The sequence below is a fragment of the Rhipicephalus sanguineus genome, chromosome 9 (assembly GCF_013339695.2).
Source record: "Rhipicephalus sanguineus isolate Rsan-2018 chromosome 9, BIME_Rsan_1.4, whole genome shotgun sequence".
Lineage (NCBI taxonomy): Eukaryota > Metazoa > Arthropoda > Arachnida > Ixodida > Ixodidae > Rhipicephalus > Rhipicephalus sanguineus.
In genome coordinates this window covers 53,143,873-53,161,705 of record NC_051184.2, presented here as the reverse complement: position 1 = coordinate 53,161,705, position 17,833 = coordinate 53,143,873, and the positions used below count along the sequence as shown (strand labels likewise).

Sequence of the window (17,833 nt, the reverse complement as noted above, 5' to 3'; positions counted from 1 at the left end):
TGCCCTCTCACATGTACAGTCGTGCTCAATATGACTTGCAACACAGGAGCGCGTAGCCTCATGACTTCAAAGATTGCTCATGGGTTCAATTTGGTTTGATTTCAGCAACTAATCGATGTTTTCTTATCTGGAATCATCCCAGAGTGTGAGAACAGCATTTAGTTATGGAAATAAGGGCTAGTTGAAGCCATGAGCAGTCCTTGAACTCATGAGGCCACGCGCTCCCGTGTTGCAAGTCATATTAAGCGCGACTGTACAGTGCGACCAGGCACACTCGAGTCGCTAAGCTCACAAAGCGACGGCAGTAAATAAAGTTGACATCCCATCGAAGACCAAGAAATTGCACGAAAGTGCACTGCATTCAAGGGCTCATAATGCCACAGCCCAAATCTGAAATAGCTCTGAAGGCATCGGTGCACTACCCCCATGCACCTCCAACTGATGGTTATGAGATTGGACACACACACACACACATGCGCAGTGTGCACACATACACACACCCACATGCATATAAGGGGTTCTCCCACCCGTCAAGTAAAGTCCTGTCTACACCCCTGGCAGGTTCAGTACAGCTGTGTTTTGAAATTTTGTCATTTTTATCAATTTTTATTTTTTTAAATTGACAGGACACAAGAACATTGCTGCCAATAGGCTTTGATTTTATCTTTCAAGTATCCCAAACTGTATTCAGTTCGGAAGAACAGCCACTCAGAAAACCTCTTTTATTATAATAAAGATAGAAAATTACCCGGGTAGGATTACATTCAATGCAAACAGCACAAAATGATGCAACGAAGTGTTATCCTCACTATTCTTTGTGTCGTCGTTTTGCACTATTTCCAGCAAACTTTTTTTTTTGTTCCCACGTTTCTAGACAGGAGAGTTTCCGCGATGAAGCTTCCTTTAATGCAAATATTTGTAAAGAAAACCACGCACACTTGCCACCTGTAGTCAGTTGTTGAAGTATTAGAATGAACTTCCCACCGTCTCATTGCAGGTGCGTGATATGCATGGGAGAGTTTGCAGTGGGTGATGCAGTCCGGTTCCTGCCCTGCATGCACATCTACCATACGGACTGCATCGACGACTGGCTGATGCGCTCCTTCACGTGTCCCTCGTGCATGGAACCGGTGGACGCGGCACTGTTGACCACCTACCAGACCAACTGAGGGCTGCCCCGCGACACATCGCGCATGCGCACTTGTTGGTAAGTCGGGTGGCAGGCAGAGTGTACTTTGCAGCCATGGCACTGTGTACGGGTGGTTTAGTTTCTTGCCGGGGCAACTTCGGAAAGCGTGAACTTCGGAAAGCGTGCGAGTTTTCCTGGAGAAAAAAATTGCGGGCAGCTTGCACTACTGGTGCAAGGCTGGACTAACAGTGGTGCTTGTGGCCGACCTGTATTATTAGCATGGTCTTAATTAACAAGGTCAGAATTAGCATACTCCTAATTAACATAACTATTATTAGCACTGTCTCCTAGTTGACATAACTATAATTAGTAGTATCTTAATTAGCATGATCCTGATTAGCATGATATTAATTAACGCACTTCTAATTAGCGTGGCCAGGTTCTAGGCGACACGAGATGCCATATGAGGAAGAGGCCGTTCATGATGATGATAGTTTTCTGGTGATGCAAACTGGTGGAATAGAAAGCTTAAACACATCTGCTGCTAAAAAGGCAGTGTGAAGCTTCGAATTATGGTAAGTTGAGCTATAGTTGATCAGAATTTGTCAGTAAAGAAGGCAAGACATGCAGACGCAGACACCGAAGAGGACCAGGTGAGACAAACAACGACTGTTAAAAAGGGAGCACTGTGGCAGAAAAGAAAGTCGACACAAAATTTATCTGCGCTTTTATACTGTGTTGTTGGAGCACATTGGACATAAGACCAGCCTGACTGAGAGCTGAAGTGGAACTGTCTTTATTCTGGATATGCAGGTTCAGGATGCGTAGCATAGGTGGTGCTAGCTGTCGGTTTAGTCCCATGACGACGCAAAAATGGCAGGAGAATAGGAAATGACTGTACTGTCGTGCGCATATATAACACACGCAGTACGTACAATGGTGTTTTGGTGCTCTTGACAAGTTTTGAGTTTTTCTTTCCTAGCACTGTGCACTGATTGAGTTGACGGATGGTGTTTGTTTTCTCTGGTTCACTTCTCCTGTATCTGTGTCTGCACGCCCGACCTTTTTCACGACAGCACGAAAGCCGTTTTTTCAGCTGAAATGTTTGGTTGTGGCTAAAAAGAAAAGAACTGAAGAAATGATAAGCATGCAGGCAGTGAGAGTGCGATGTCAACCTGTCAGTCACGGACATAGGTTCGCGCTTTTTTGTGACTCACAGCTTGTGGTTTGCTTTTCCGAAGCACGCAGACATCACTGTGGGCAACTCTCTCCAGCAACAAACGGAAAGCCAGACAGGCCAAGTGCATGCGTGTGAAAGCTCCCTTCCCACACTCTCATCCACATCTTTCCTGATTCTGCCTTAAAGCTTTCAGTGGTGTGTCCATGCTCTTTTGTTAGGCTGAAGGCAACACCCTGCTACTTAGATCAAGTGGCGTTTGTGCCACTTTTTGACAGTACTGCTATCGTAACTAGGCATAGGGATCAGTGTAGGTGTGATGTACTTAAAGCACTTCTTATCCATAAGCATGCGCTGGAATGAGTAAGCTGCCTCTCCGTGTCTTTAATGCAGGAAAAATTCGCACGTATGGTTGCAGTGCTGCTGCTTTAGGTGAGGGTCAGTTTTCTTTAGCTTTCTTTCGTGTGTCCTTTTGTGTAATCTTTAATATCGTGGTAGAAAGGTGCAAATGGGGTTATGCATGCGCCACTCGTTTGCATGAAGCTAACAGTTGAATACAGTGCTCAGATCTGCTTGTGTTGGATCTGCTTCCTTGTCTTTGTTCAATTGCCAGACCGTTTGAAGCCAAGCCACAGTGGAAGCCTCGAGTGAGCACCCACCATGGTGTTTGAGAACAGGGATAGCAAACCTCCACTAAGTGTTAATAAATAAAATGAGGCACCACAACTACATGCAGTGGGCTTATACCGTACCACAGAATATGGAATACCATTCCATTTGTTCTATCTCGTCACGCTTCGTGCCGTTGTCGCGGCCCATGTGGTCCTCCAATGTATTTCAACATTTCAAGATTGCCAATCAGGGAGTACCAACACGGAATCGTGTAATTTTGTGTTACGGCATAGGCCCGCTGTAGTACTTACGACTGGTTATGCGTGTAGTGCTACCCAAGATGAACAACTCGTGCTAGGTTGTACGGTTGTCTTTTCAGTCAGAGATCAAAGTGCCCACAGTTTTGTGGCAACGTTGCGCGCGATGACATGTCTGCCTACTTTTCTTTCTCCCACTCCTTCACTAGGTCTGTGTTGATGTGGGACGTGTTCAGCTACCAGGCATCGTCTCTGAACTGTGTGCTGCTGCTGCTGCTGCTTCTACTGCGGAGTGCTCCGCAGCTCTACATTGAGTGAGCAAAATTTGCGAGCGCCAACGTCGTGCAGGAACTCCTCGCCTCTGTCGCACGCAGAGTGCGAGAACAGACGTTCCTCAGACTCATCCGCTGCTTTCACCAGCAATGGTTTCGCAGGCGCACCAGAAGGAAAGAGCGAGCGGCGCTCTCAAAGTCGCGGGGCACGCAACGATGCCGGCCCGCCGACGCCGACCCTGCGGGCTCGGAGAAGCCTCCCGCCGTCATTAAAAATTGTCCGGCCAGAAAAGTGCACCGTTACAAGCTTTTGGCTTGAGGACTTCTCAGTGTTGGCTTTTCTAGGCTTTCTTTCCCCCTAGCCTGGGTGTGGATATGTATATAGAAAATGTATTAGTAGTGGTTAGTTGTGATGCTCGAAGGGTTAATGGAAGGCTCTCTTTTCCCCTACCTTCCTTAGTGCGCATTGCACCGACGTAACCTTGCATTGGAGCGTTGATATGAAATGCCTTTTTTTTTTGTATTTGTCGAGAGTTTGGTTCTGTTTCTTTCGGTCGTTCCTCTGGTTTGTTGTTTGTCGAGAACGCCGGTGCACTATGGGAGAGCAGTGGTGGTGACACGGGCAAAAACACTCCCGTGTCTGGATTGATAGTCCTTTGAGTGAGCCTAGTTTTCATCTGCTTGTGATAAGTTGGCATCTGTGCCTGTGTCGGAAGCCGCGAGCATTGCCGTTTCAGGCCAAGTCTGGAAGAAAGAAATTGGTGCTGACTGGGATTTTGTGTACGTTTTGTGATCTGTCAGTCGTATTGGCCAGCTTCGAGTGTTTTTAACGGAAAGCAGCTTCGTATGACCCGCACGCAATATCTCCTGTCGCGTTTGAAAAGAGGTCTTGATCTGTCTGGTCACTGGTCCCTCTTTTTCCCCTTTGTTGAAGGTCTCAATTATCTTGCGAAATCTTTCTTGTTGATCGCTAATGCGAGGACAGAGCAAATGTTATGAACAATGGCTTTTTTGATGGCTGGGTAATGGAGTGTTTGTGTATGTTTACGTTGTAGATGATGAAGCGGACAGCAAAGGAATGCTTTTGCAGTGTTTGTGACAGTACGAAGCCCAAAGTCACGTTGCGCGCTACAGCGCGATGGTGGTACTTATCGCATATCGCTGTCTTCTTTGTTGTGATGTAAGAATCGGTGCTGCACCGAGTTCTGCAACAAGCTGGGTGTAGTAGCGCAGCGCCGTACGTGCGTGAGCGCAAACTTGGCTCGAGGAATGACAGCGTCGATCCAAAGGGAGCAGATAGGCAGGGAAATGTTAATGCGTATTCGACCTCTACAGGACTGTTCACCCTACATGTCCTTGAATATTTAATCTAAAAACGAAAACGTTAACAACAGTCACTTACACTTCTCGCTTGTTTGTGCCCAGGCCTGTTGTAGCATATCACAGTTTATTTGTAGGTGGCCCTCACTCCATTAAGCACCATATATCATCATCAGTTTATTTGTTGAGCAGTGCATTCTTTAACTAGTTTATCTGAGAAGGCGGGTTAGCTGTCTGTGAAGGCAGTCCCAGTAGCCGAACGAAACTGTGAAGTGGTCTGTGCAGTGATTGCAGAATCAAAACACAGTTCTCATTGCAAAAATTGTTGATAACACTGCTAGCTGTTACAAATAGCCCACTTGCCGGTTTCATAAATGACAACTGGTCACAGTAGTACTTTGTATGTGAAGGATTCCTTCTCAAAATGTGATTTTTTTCAATTGCTTCTTTTTGAACACCATATACTACTATGGTGGTCAAGGTGTTCCCAGTGGCCAATAGTTGTACAATTTGATGCACTGCAAAATACTTCCGGGATGCTACCTGGGCATAGACAAACAAGACTTGTGAACATTTTTTTTGTTTCTTTACATAAGGCCAAGTGTTTATGTGCATTTGATATTAAAACACAAGACTGATAGTAAGGTGTTCACACTGCACCACAGCGTTGTAACTACTGCACTTTAGTTCCTTGACCGAAACTGGCCCTTCGCGTTTCGCGCTTAATTTGTGAATTGTAGCGAGTCCGAGATTTGGTGATGGTGAGCGACGCGATTAGCTTAGAGTGAAGCTACCGAGTCCGCCTGTACGTAATTACAGCACACTGCTTCAGTGTAGCAGTTGTCTGCACATTTGCGTAGCTTTTGAAACCTTTGCTGTACCAGGGTTTTTCTCCACACTACAACTACAGCATGGTCACAGGTCCAGTCTTTCTTAGCCAGCCAGTTTAGCTTCCCCGCGAATGGGTGTTTGGCAGGTAGATTGAGGCAGCTTGAACATCTATAAAGGAAACGGGCGACTCTTACGTAAAGAGCCTCCTTCGTTTTACGGCCGTTTTACGACTTATTTTCTGCCCACATCTCGAGGATGTGGACAGCAATTTCAGAGTCCGTGACGGAATGCCAGCCCACTATGGAAGTTCACCAATGAACAACGGGCGTTGAACGAAGTGTTTGCGATATTTTTTTTTTTTTTTTCAGCACCCCCAATATCGTTGTGTTGTTTTTACAGACAAAGTTGTCCATCGTAGACGCACATTTCACTTTTTTTTTTATCCCTAGACGCGGTGGTGTAAGAAACGCATTCGTACTTACTGGTAGCCGAATTCTCTCCTTCGCAGTTTCTTTTTTGTCTGTGAGATACTTCATAGACTGCTTTTCATCTGCTTTTGTGTTGTCTGAGCCCGTTTTTTTTTTTTTTTTTTTTTTTTTGCTTGGGGGTTAGGCAAACAAATTGAAAATTTGATTGATTGATTTACGGAGTTGCAAGGAAGATGTCAGTGGTCGGTCAGATGTACTTACCACACTGGACAGTTGTGCTAGTTTTTGAAAGCGTGGAAAGCTCACTGTTTTTCAGTTTGTGCATTACCTTGTTTAGAGCTTGTATAACATCGGAATGCTCCTTTCCGGCTTTTATTCTCGGATGCGTTGGGAAAACAAACAAAAAAGCAGCAGAGAGCCTTTCATCGCGCAAAGTAAAATATCTTGGCCTAGTCATTAGCAGTGATGGAACTTTCTTGTGACGTTTTCATTCCTTCTCGGGACGTGTAAATAAAATAAAATGTGCTTGACTGGTGTTGTCATTCAAGTCTTTCGATGACCGCTACAATAAAGCTGTGTATCTATTTCGTTTCATTCAAAATGTGCCTTCTTTTCTTGTTTAGGATACCAAATTACCATGAGTGCAAACTGTATCAGCCCAGGACATGTCGCAAAAACGGTAACACCAGCGTACGTTAGAAGATCCTACGGAAGATTTATATCCTGGCACAAGCAATTGCCACAGCAAACTTCAAAATTTGGCTGCTACTTTTGTCTCGACATGGGTGAAACCATGTGTATGGATGGATAGCAAAAACTAATTCGAAAACCCGCGCCGCGGAGTTCTATGGTTCCTTGCGAACAGAGCACCACGCGGAGGACTGGCGGACGCTTCGCGAAACTATCGGCAAAACGAAATCGAACTCGTCGTAATTCCGAAACCACGCTGAAGCGCGGTACGAGTTGAGTTGGTCGCTGGTGTGCTGTGGCGTGCAAGTTCAAGTTTACTGCCATTGTCGCAACAAAATGAGTTCGGAGCCGCGTTCTCCGTTGTGCTTCACTGAGCGCACAGAAGTTATTTGGAAGTGTTTGTTCTTACGCCTTGGGGACGAACGTCGGCAAGGCAGGTTACAGCAAGAGCTGTACACGCCCACCGGCAACGGCACCGGTGGTTGGGTTCTCAAAATTTTCGACGGGACGACGGCATTACAAGGTGGGACACTTTTTGCCCTGCATTGTAAGTGTGTCAACGAAAGTGGCACTATGTGCGAGCTTCCGCGCGACTGTATACGCGCTTCCGTTCAACTGACAACCCTTTGTTGACTTTTGCACGCTGTTGCGCAACTGCTGTTGAGTCACTATTGATAAACGCGTCAGTGTTGCGCAGAGGATGTAAGTTTCTTGTACTCCTAAATTCGCAACGGCTCGTCGACATGTGCTACTGTAGTTTCGGCTGTCGAGAACTTTCGCGTAATGTTTGATAGCCCGATTTTTAGGGAGCTTGCTTGGGTTGGCGGCCACCGTGGACACACGGCTCATTTCTGCGCGGATTCGTTGTTTCTTGGAACGAGTTGCTTTCACCAAAATAATGATCGGAATAAGCCAACGCTGAGTAGATAGAGCATCTCGTTCAGGCCCACCACAGGATTTCATGTTCGCCGTTTGGAACTCGGTTCGCGTCCGTTGCAGCGGTTGCAGTTCTCGGTCATGACTGCAGTTCACAAGTTGCAAAAGTGAACCCCGCGCGCAGCTATTAAATATAGCGCGTGCTCTTTCGCATGCTGTGACATGCATGGAATCGAATGTGAAGCTAACTGCTATACATGTCCCGCGTACAAACGTTATATCAATTGTCAACGTTATATATGCAACGTGAAATTTCGTCCGGTGTTCGCGTTTGTGTGCGTAACACGGGTCGCGTCTTGACATCATGCAGTGTAATTTTACCCACTGCCCTCTTGTGAACGGGAAGGCGGAAAGTTTGTATGCGAATACTGGAAGGTGATGGACCATGTTTTGTCGTGGGAAATGATGCTTACGCAGGGACTATCGCAATAAACTATTCAATAAATAGTGGTATAGGCTACATTGGTCGTTAATTATGCGTCTGTTGACAGTTTAATTAGCCCCCCCCCCCCCCCCCACGTGGTGCGCACGCTATTGTCACGCCGCTTGGTGGTGACGGGAAGTTAATGGAGAGGGCGTGAAAGACCTTTGACAGTGTTTTTTTTTTTTTTTTTCCGCGGCGTGGTACGCGGGTAAAATGGTTAGAGCGTGCTTCTGCAATGCGGGAGCCTGAAGGCACTGGGTTCAATTCCCAGTGCCGGTGGGGCCCCACCGCGGTTTATCAAACGGGGGTCTCATGCACCGCTTTAACCATGTTACAACATTAAATGACAACAGTCCACATCTTTGCGAGTGGACAAAAGTTCCTGGATGAAACCCATTTGTTCAAATGTTGCGCCATATCTCTGACAAAAAAGGTTTTTCTCTCGAGTTTTGCAAACAGTCGTGGGACCATGAAGTACCAGTTTGGTCGTGGTATTGCACACAAACTCCACTACGGCGTCTCTCATAATCATATCTTGGTTTTGGGACGTTAAACCCCAGATATTATTATTATCGTACCAGCTGGTTCCCGCCAAACAATTGGTCAAAGTACCAGTTGGACTGACTGGAACGACTTGCTTCCAGTACAGCTGGCTAAGGTTTCACTTGGATCCCGAGTGGGTCCAGGTACTTCCAGTACAACTGGTCATGGTGCCAGTTGGTCTTCGGTTGGCTTGTAACTGGCACCACTTGTTTCCATTGCTGGGACCAGTTGGTTTCCAGCTGGAACCAATTGAAACCAGTTAAACATTTTCACCTGGGAGGGACCCAGCTTTGGGATTGGTGTGGTGGGGGCTTGTACCTTGAGAAGATGGCTTCTCCGTTCTACTTTTTTATTGCGATAGCAATTATATGGACACTCTCGGCTGGTTTTTGCTGTCGCCGTCATGTCCCGGATATGTATGTATACATAAATAACATCAACACAGAAAAACAAATCAGAAGGAAAAAATTACTGAAGTGCACCACCGCTATTCGAACCTCCCTTGCTCCTCAGCCCACCACTTTAAACAACTCGGCCACGTGCCACCGCTTGTGCAGAATACTAACAGCGAGCTATTTATATACACCATTTAATGCGGGCGGTATGCAGATCTCAGAGGTGCTTCCATGTGTGCAGTCTCACCCTAGAGAGTGCCCGCTGGGTGCACTTTAAAGCAGTGAACCTAGATTTTGCTTCTGTTTGAAAACTGCCCTTGAGACACGTGCTAAAAAGTGGCTCATTTCTGTACCCACACACGATGTGGAACGCCTGGTAAACAATGCGTCGAACGTTACCGCGCGGCAGGAGAGGTGGAGGGGCGACTCCATGCGTCGCAGTTTTCAAGAAAACAAAAAATTATCTAAGAGCGTTAGGTTGTAGCGCACCACTCAAACACGAATAAGTAACTGGGAGATTTGTTGGTTTGCCCTCGTTCTGTGTGGACCTGCGCGTTCTTTTCGAGCGTCCCTCATTGTGCTTGAGAAGCGCAGCACGCTGCAAGTGTCAAACGGTTACCGTTGTTAGTTCGTGGTCATCCTGTACGTGTTCTTTTTGTGAGTCCTTTGTGCTTGATGGGTGCGATGCAGTATCGAGCTGTTTGCTGTTCTTTTTGTGACTTTGTAATTCGTTGCTATTGCATTCATTGCTTTGCCTTTGCGGTGAAACTGTGACTTTTAGGGGCGAAGCTCCTTAGGGTGTGGGTCGTTCCCTCCTCTGTAGTAGTAGTAGTAGTATGTATGCAGCCAGCTCTAGTTTAATGAATTGCTCACTATAGATGGCGTTTCATGTATTTCTTAGAGTTGCTGTTTAAAGATGACAGGTGGCGCTTGTATAATGCGAATGGCACATGTCATTGGACGCCTGCGATCGTAAAAGGCGCTCGCTCTTGGCGCGCTTTCTCTTTCGCTCGGAGTCGCCGGATGGAGGTAGACAAGGTGCTCGCTCTTGGCGCGCTTTCTCTTTCGCTCGGGAGCGGACACTTTCCCTGCATTTCACCGATCACAAAGCGGTGATAATGAAGGCACCACGTAAACCAACAGTACAATAAAAGTTTGATGTTTAATATATACATGGTGTTTCACACTCTTTATATGATATACTGGGCGAATTTCACGGAAGTGTTTCATGGTTTACCGATGATTTCCTCCGGAGCTTTGCCCCACTCATCATCATTCACCCCGCGGATATGCTGTGATTTCTCTTTCTTTCCCTCCTCCTCCCCAACAATTCAGCGCTGTGCTCTATGGGTCGCAGAAATGACAGTCTTTCCTTTTCTCAAACTACTGCTACAACTAAGAGATGCGTAGGATTGAGGGAAAGAGGGGAATATGGTTTGCGTGCTTCCAAAGCAAGCATATGTACGCACATTAGAGTATATGGAGTGTTCTCATTGACTATGAAGCCAGCAATAAAAGAGAAATTATTTGAATATACAACCGTGCAAGCAACGTCAAGTGAAGCTTTATGTTTGCAAAGGCAATTTACTGCCGCAAGCTGGATCTGTCGGTCATGCGAAACATGATATCACTCGCTAAGTGGAGCAGCATTCTAATTAGGATGACTTGGCGAGGCAAATGAAGAGATATTAACAGCAAATTAAGACTGATCAAGACACACCGCTGAAACAATGTTTGCATGTGACGTGGATTTTGACAGCATCTGCATAGTAATATTTTTATTGGTAAATAAGGATGAGGTTGCTGTGTTAAAAAAAAAAGCATACTGTGACGCCGGACTGTGACGCATACTGTGACGCCATGTTCGCCGGACTTCGAGGTGAAGATGTGGAGGATTGGTTGGACCACTACGACCGTGTGAGTTCAACCAACAACTGGGATGATCCGGCCAAGCTTCGCCGTGTTTCTTTCTACCTCACGGACGTGGCGAAAACGTGGTATTTTAATCACGAAATTGATTTCACGGACTGGACCCATTTCAAGCAACGGCTTCGCCAAATTTTCGGCACTCCCGCAGTTCGTTCTGCTCTCGCAAAGAAGACCTTGGACGCTCGCAAGCAACGACTTGGCGAATCCTACACCTCATACATTGAGGATGTGCTTGCTCTTTGCCGCCGTTTCAACACCTCCATGACCGAATCAGAGAGGGTTCGTCATCTGCTGAAAGGCATCGGCACAACCGCCTTCAATGCGTTGGCCATTCACAACCCGACAACAGTCGCCGACGTTGTTGCCACGTGCCAACGCCTAGAGGAACTCGAGTCCCAGCGGTTGCCGTCGGACATCCCTGACAACACTGCCACCGCCGATCCCTCGTTGCGTGCTATGATCCGCGCGATCATACGGGAAGAGCTACAATCTCTTGGCCTATCAGCGACCCCGAGTCCACCTCACGCCTCCAGCACTCTTTTGCGCGACGTGATCAAGGAGGAGTTGGCGTCCATGGCCGCTCCAGCGTATGTGGACTCTATGACCCCTCGACTCCAACCAACGTACGCACAAGTCGTCGCTGGTTCACCAGGTGTTGTGCAATCGATGTCTGCACACTCATGATGATGAACATGCATGAAGAGGGTAGATGTGTCTAATGAACGCCCACAATACATTCATATCAAGGTATCGCTTACCTTGTTGAAAAGGCCGAATTGCAAAAACAACGCGTTTTGTAACGCACAATTTAATTTTTGCTTTCCCGCTTTCATATGCACGTTGCAACGAGTGGCTAAGGCCAGTGCCTGAGCTGCACACCAGAGTGGCACGATTAACCACTCCACGAACTACTCATAGTTTCCTTTACTCTATCAGACTGCGTATGCCTGCTACCATTTGAGGGCAGATTAGTGACATTGCTAAGAAAGCATCATGTATACCACTGGCAACACTGCTGAAGATAGGTGTTCCTGTGAAAAGACAGGGGGATTCAGAAGGAGGGCATCTGCATTACCAAGCGACAATGTCAATGGATCATGCACCATTGGCTGAAGGAGTGTGCTTAAGGTTGCCTATATATTCTAGTTTATGGAGTGCTTCTTGCAGTGAAAAGTGTTGCTGCAAATATAGGCATGCACACAGAGGGTGCAGGATTGTGGTGCCAAGTCTGCCTCATGCCTTTACTCAGTCTAACCTGTTCCGTCATTGTTTAGGGCACAGGGATATGGCCATGCAGGATATGGCCATGCAGGTTTTGTATGATAATGTTGGCCAAGCACCCGTGACGTTGCCTTCCAAGAAAGGTTTACTCCCAGCCTTTGCCGATGGAAAGCTGTGGACCAAAGGCAGTCTGTCGTGAAAAGCACGTCATCGCTTCTTTTTCGCTTATGCATCCACTCCTTTCTATCGCACTGGACCATTCGGGGATGGGGGGGAGGTGCTGCGGTGAAACTTCACCTTCCCCCCCACCATAATGGAGAACCCTGCGTACACCTGTGGCTGCATTACCATATCGTTTAGCAGTGCAGCTTTTCCAGATCAACAACGAATGAGCACTGTGGCTGGGCGTATTCCTTCTTCTGCCCTTGTTCGCCTAGCTCGAGGCTATGCGCACGTGATCCTTCCCGGCGATGTAATGCAACCCTTTCTTTCAGTTCCACAAAATTAAAGCAAGCAAATCCTTTGAGAGCGTGTCGACTAATATGTTGGTTTGTAGCGGGCGCGAAGCTGCTTTTGTTGAATTCTAATGGTGGAGTGAGACCAAGTCTTTTTGCCCATTTTGGAGCAAATTTGTTCCAGTGACCGAGTATAGACACTAATCGTGTGTTACAGTGAGAAAGTCAGGGTGGATTCGAAGCAGCACCCACTCTGTGAAGCAGAAGTTGCTCCGGTCGTGAAAATCGCTGGAGTGGACTGAAATTCTGCACGATGCATTTCCTTTTACACGTTTGCCTGTTAGGGGGTTCCTTGGTAGTAAAGCTTTTGTGGACTGGTGAACAGCAGAAGCAAATTGTTGCATGCAAAGTATGCTTGGCAACTCTGCATCGAGACAATAGAGGAACTTCTACTCTGCTCCATCGGTGGGGGTTTTGTTCCAATTGCTGACTAATCTAAAAAAGGCCAAAGGCATGGGCCTTCCATCTTCCCAGGTTCATGGAAAGATGGAAGCTTGAAGAAATGAAAAATTCTTGAACACGGGGTGTCGCTGGGGCCAATGCTTCGACAAGCGGACTTGTCTTCTTGCAGCCTTGAAGAAGACAAGACCACTTGTCGAAACGTTGGCTCTAGCGACACCCCGTGTTCAAGAATTTTTCATCACTTGTTCACTAAGAGGTGTTGATCTGAGCCAGAGTCAAGTCCTCACTTGTGGAGTTGGTCAGCTAGTCCAAATCCACAGTTAAAATTCAACACCAGCTGCCTATAATTTCAATTTTGCAGCACTGTTGCGATAACACAAAGCAGTTTGTTTCCTTCGCAGTCTCGCCTGCGATTTGGCAGCAGCAGTGAAGGTGTTTTTGTCGTTAGCACAGCTTGCTAATCTGTACTTCCATCTTCAACCAAGAGCAGCTGCCCCTGCACCATGGCAACGCATCAGTGCTGACATCGCTGGCATTTTGTTCACTTCGTGTGTGCCTAGTCTTCGAGAATGCCTTGACAAGGTTTAGTAAGAGAGGTGCAAGGAGGCTAGGGTAGTTCCTGCATTCATTGGTAGGTGAGCCATCATCATCAGCCATCTTTGTGTCCACTGCAAGACAGAGGCCTCTCTCCCAGTGATCTCTAATCACGCTTGTCCTGTCAATCCCAAGTCATGCTTTCAGACTTACTCATATACGTGCATACAGTCCACGAAAACCTGTAATGCCCGATGAGCGATATCCTCTGCCAAGTTTGCTTTCTTAGAGTTCTGGCTGAAACAAGGGAAGCATTGCATGTTGCCTAGTGCAGCATTTGTTATTATGCTGAGGCGACTTTTCATTCCAAGATAGTTCAACAATCTAATTAATAGTTACTGTTCTAATTCATTTCTAGGCCATGTTATTTTGTAAGTACGCCCCTCTCCTTGGCCAGAAAGAGCCAAATTGGGCCAATTTTTCTTGATACAGAACTGCTGTCACGACCAAGTTTAAGTGAAGCAGTGAATCAATTTAGACTGATAAATGGTTAATTGAGAGCTATATAATCGTTAATTTCAACATCACAGATTTATTAACAGTGGAGAAAATAAAGCTTGTCAAAGTATTAGTTTTGAATTTCACACCAAAACTACAGCACCTGAATGTCGGCACCTGAACATGATGCAAGGGATTTCAGTCCTTTCTTTTCATACTCTGGCCTCCCTGGCTGAATAAAATTTTCTAAAACACTCGCGAAGTCAAGCCTCTGAATCGCTTAGAACATGATGCAATATTTACCAGTAACGAAGTGACACGGTAGCTAGTTGGTGTGGGAACACCATTGGTGTCATTCACCACCTGTATTTTTGTCTTGCACATTTTCTTACTTACAAGCTCCCACAGCTAGAGTTGTGCTACTGACATTGTGAAAGGGCAGTTTGTTAGTATGAGAGAAGTCCTTTTACAGCGGAAGCTGTTATGAGATCACAACAGCAGATTTTGGTGGCGTAGTTGTCTCCCAATGGTGTCCGTAACAGCTATCATGTGCTAGGTTTCTAGTGGGATTTGAACCCGGGCAATCAAGTATTCTACTTTAGAGTCACGCAGGTGTGTGGAACTCCTTTGCAAACAGACCAGATACCGGCGTAACGTCTGGCGAGGAATTGCATTAACAGATGTAATGTAGCAGGGTAGAAGAGTATAACAACAATAGGCTCTGCACAATGCGAATCGGATAAACAGTGGGTGGTTTAAAGTTTCCCGACCATTACAAAGGCCCCAGCCGTAATTCTTCGTCATCAGCCACAGCATCAATAAAGTGCACATAATGCCTTACGGATGTGTAGTGGGTACCCCACTTCTCTGCAAAAATGACGAATAATGGCATAGTGGGTGCTTCCCTACTTTAAAAAAAAAAATTATGATTTATGACGCAGTGGGTACCTTGCAAGTGTACTTCGATTAGTTGCCCCTACAAAGTTTACGAACGGGCTCTATAAAGGCCGCTCTTCCAACTTTCACTCTGACTGTGCTGCGTGTTCTGCGCAGGCCTGGCATTTTTTCTCTTCAGTGTCCCTTTAAGGTGGTTAATCCTTCATGCAAGATTGTAACAGGTATCCCCATATTTGCACATGCAACAGTTTTCCTTTTAAACGTCGTAATGTGGGCATTGGAAGTGCTCTGCAGCCAGGGAGTACATGACAGCATGTGTGTAGTCACTAAGCCTGCTACTTAGCTGCCTGGTCTAGTGTTTACTGATGCAGTTGTCAAAGGTCTCATAATGCTTTACCCTTTCCTCTCCTCCTCCTCGCCTCCATTTCACACCCCCCTGCTGTACTATACTATACTCTCTTGCCCATAAAATGCAATCATGGTCCCGGTAAATGCTTGTTCTGCTACAGTGCCTGGCTAGCCGAGTGGTTATGACGCTCGTCTTCGGACTGTGGGTAGCTGGTTTTATATCCTGCCTTGCCAAGAAATGGTATTTCGTTTATTTCACCTCCTCCTCCTCTCCACTTCGCCAAGCAGTTTCAGTCTAAAGCTTGCCTCCCTCCTCCTCGCTTTGCTGGGCTTTACTCTCTCCCACACCAGGCTCCAACCTCGTTCCCCACCGGACTCTCTCCCTCCGATTGTCCTCACTTTCCGTCACACCTGCTCTACTCAGTAGCGGGGCTTGACATGATCCATTGCCGCCTGACACTGCCGCCTGACATGATCCATTGGACACACATCCCAGCCTTTGCTGCAGTGCGTGGAGTTGGCAAGAGGCACGCGTGGTCAACTATGTGGCTGCACTGAAGCGGTTCGAGAAAGCCAAAGGACCTTCAGGTCCCAAACATGAAGCAGAGGAAACACAGCATCAATTTTTTAAAGTTCTTTTAATAAAATATGTACAATTTCATCTTTTTTTTTTTAATTTGCCGTAGCAGTTTTTTTTTTCTAGAAAAAAAATTCAACTCTGTACATACAATACAGTGTCTGCTGTTCTTTTTTGCTTGTATGCCTGCGAGCGCGTGCACGTGACTGCCGGACCCTGAGCTTCTCTGATGTTCTGCACGTATATAATATATTTTTCTTCTCAACTTGCATTCCATTTGCATACGTATGCTAGGAGAACAAAAACAAAAGAGGCAGAAAGGCTCTAAAAAACAAACAAACACAAACAAGGGGCGGAAGTTTAGGATTTGCCTATCACAAAAACAATATTGTTGCGGACTGTCGCGACAAGTTGCGGCTTGCACAGTACGGCAGGCATGATTGGTGCAGAACTGTCGGCCTCTCTCCGGGCTCAGTGGCTCAACTGTGGTGCTAAACTTTGTCAAGTAAAATGGTGCATGCATCGTCTCCTTCACATAGAGGCGAGGTTAAACTCAAACTTGAGAATTTGCCAGGTTTCCAGGAGAGAAAAGGTTTTTACACACAGAAGGTTCATGCTTAGCCTAACGGTGCCGATGGCTAAGAGAAACTATTTCAGAAAACAAACTACGTCATGGCGTTCCTGGCTTGATGAAGCTCTGTGCAAATCATCGCAAAACATACTTCGTTCACCTGTTTGCCTCGGAGATCTCGGACACCCCCTCAAATCATATTTTCAAAGTAGAAGTTGAACCACACGGATTTCACATGTAGAAGGATACAGCCTAGCGGGTATTTATATTTGTGAAGTACTCGCTAAAGACGTTTTCATTTGATCTTGGGACACGCAAGTCATTATTGCGACACGACGCGGAGAAGGATTTGCCGACGTTACTGTACGGCTAGACGTACAGACATTGTTCGTAAGGTGAAACGAGGAAACGCGAGCGACGCACGGGTGTCGTTCTGGGTGTGCTCATAGACTTGGGCACCTCCATTGGCTGCCACTAGTTCTAAATCCACACTTTTTGAGGGAGCATCAGTATTCCTTTAATCGTAAAGGCATCTCCACCCAGTCTTGATGAACGAATTTCATCTAGGTTGCGGTGATCGACTAGATACTCCAAGTGTACGCAACCCTGGCACTGCCGCGAAACTAATGTTGGTGCGAAAGCTTTCCCGCTTGGTCACGACGTAGAGGCAGATGAAATGCCATTGTACCGAGATTACTGGTGCAGTTACTGGATAACCTGTAGCGCTTTCCTCGTGAAATTCACAGCGCCCAACCTGAGGGAAGTCTTGAAATTTGCAAAATGAACACTCTGTCATCTGGTTGCGTCCAGTTACCAGTCTTGCACCAGCTATTGCCACCTTGGCCCGCAGATTTCCTAGTTTCATCAACCCCCCTAATTCTGTGCAGTTCTGGACTGTTCTTTCTTGAAGTAATGTGCATAGATGCGTGTTATTTTTTCGTTGTTGCAGATAACAAGCTTGGTGCCAACTCTGATATCTGCACCCAAACTACTGGGCCCATGTGAAACGCGAAAATGCTCTTATCAATCTTGTCAGACTATGTGTCCGCCTCCGTAGACAACGATTTTTGTCATTTTCAGTGCTAAACTAAGAACAACAAGCAAGGTTGATCTGACGTCAAGCGTTTAATAATTTCGTTGCTGTTTTCGAGAGAATCTGTACTCTGCATATCGTTGCATATCAAGTGCTACGAAGGCAAACCATCTTGCACCTAAAGCTGCGTGAAATGTGCATTCTATCTGAATGAACTGGAGAAATAATCTCGATCCACATGTACCACAAAGGTACTGGTAGAGCTCTTTTCAATATACCTGTCGCATTTCAAAG

The 17,833-nt window shown here is 46.4% G+C and overlaps 1 protein-coding gene across 2 annotated transcripts in view; it reads left to right on the top strand.

The window, feature by feature from the left end:
• The window catches only part of LOC119405149 (RING finger protein 11), a 29,002-nt gene extending 22,375 nt beyond the window's left edge, over nucleotides 1-6,627 (top strand). Inside the window, exons 3-5 of one of the 2 annotated variants that reach the window (XR_007417527.1) lie at nucleotides 998-1,207; nucleotides 2,700-2,738; nucleotides 3,385-6,627. Coding sequence is in view for 1 of the 2 variants with exons in the window: in XM_037671949.2 (XP_037527877.1) it covers nucleotides 998-1,169 (172 nt within the window). In the remaining variant the exon portion in view is untranslated. The remainder of the gene's footprint in view (nucleotides 1-997; nucleotides 1,208-2,699; nucleotides 2,739-3,384) is intronic. The other variant, XM_037671949.2, reaches the window with a different exon arrangement.
• Nucleotides 6,628-17,833: the final 11,206 nt, after the last annotated feature.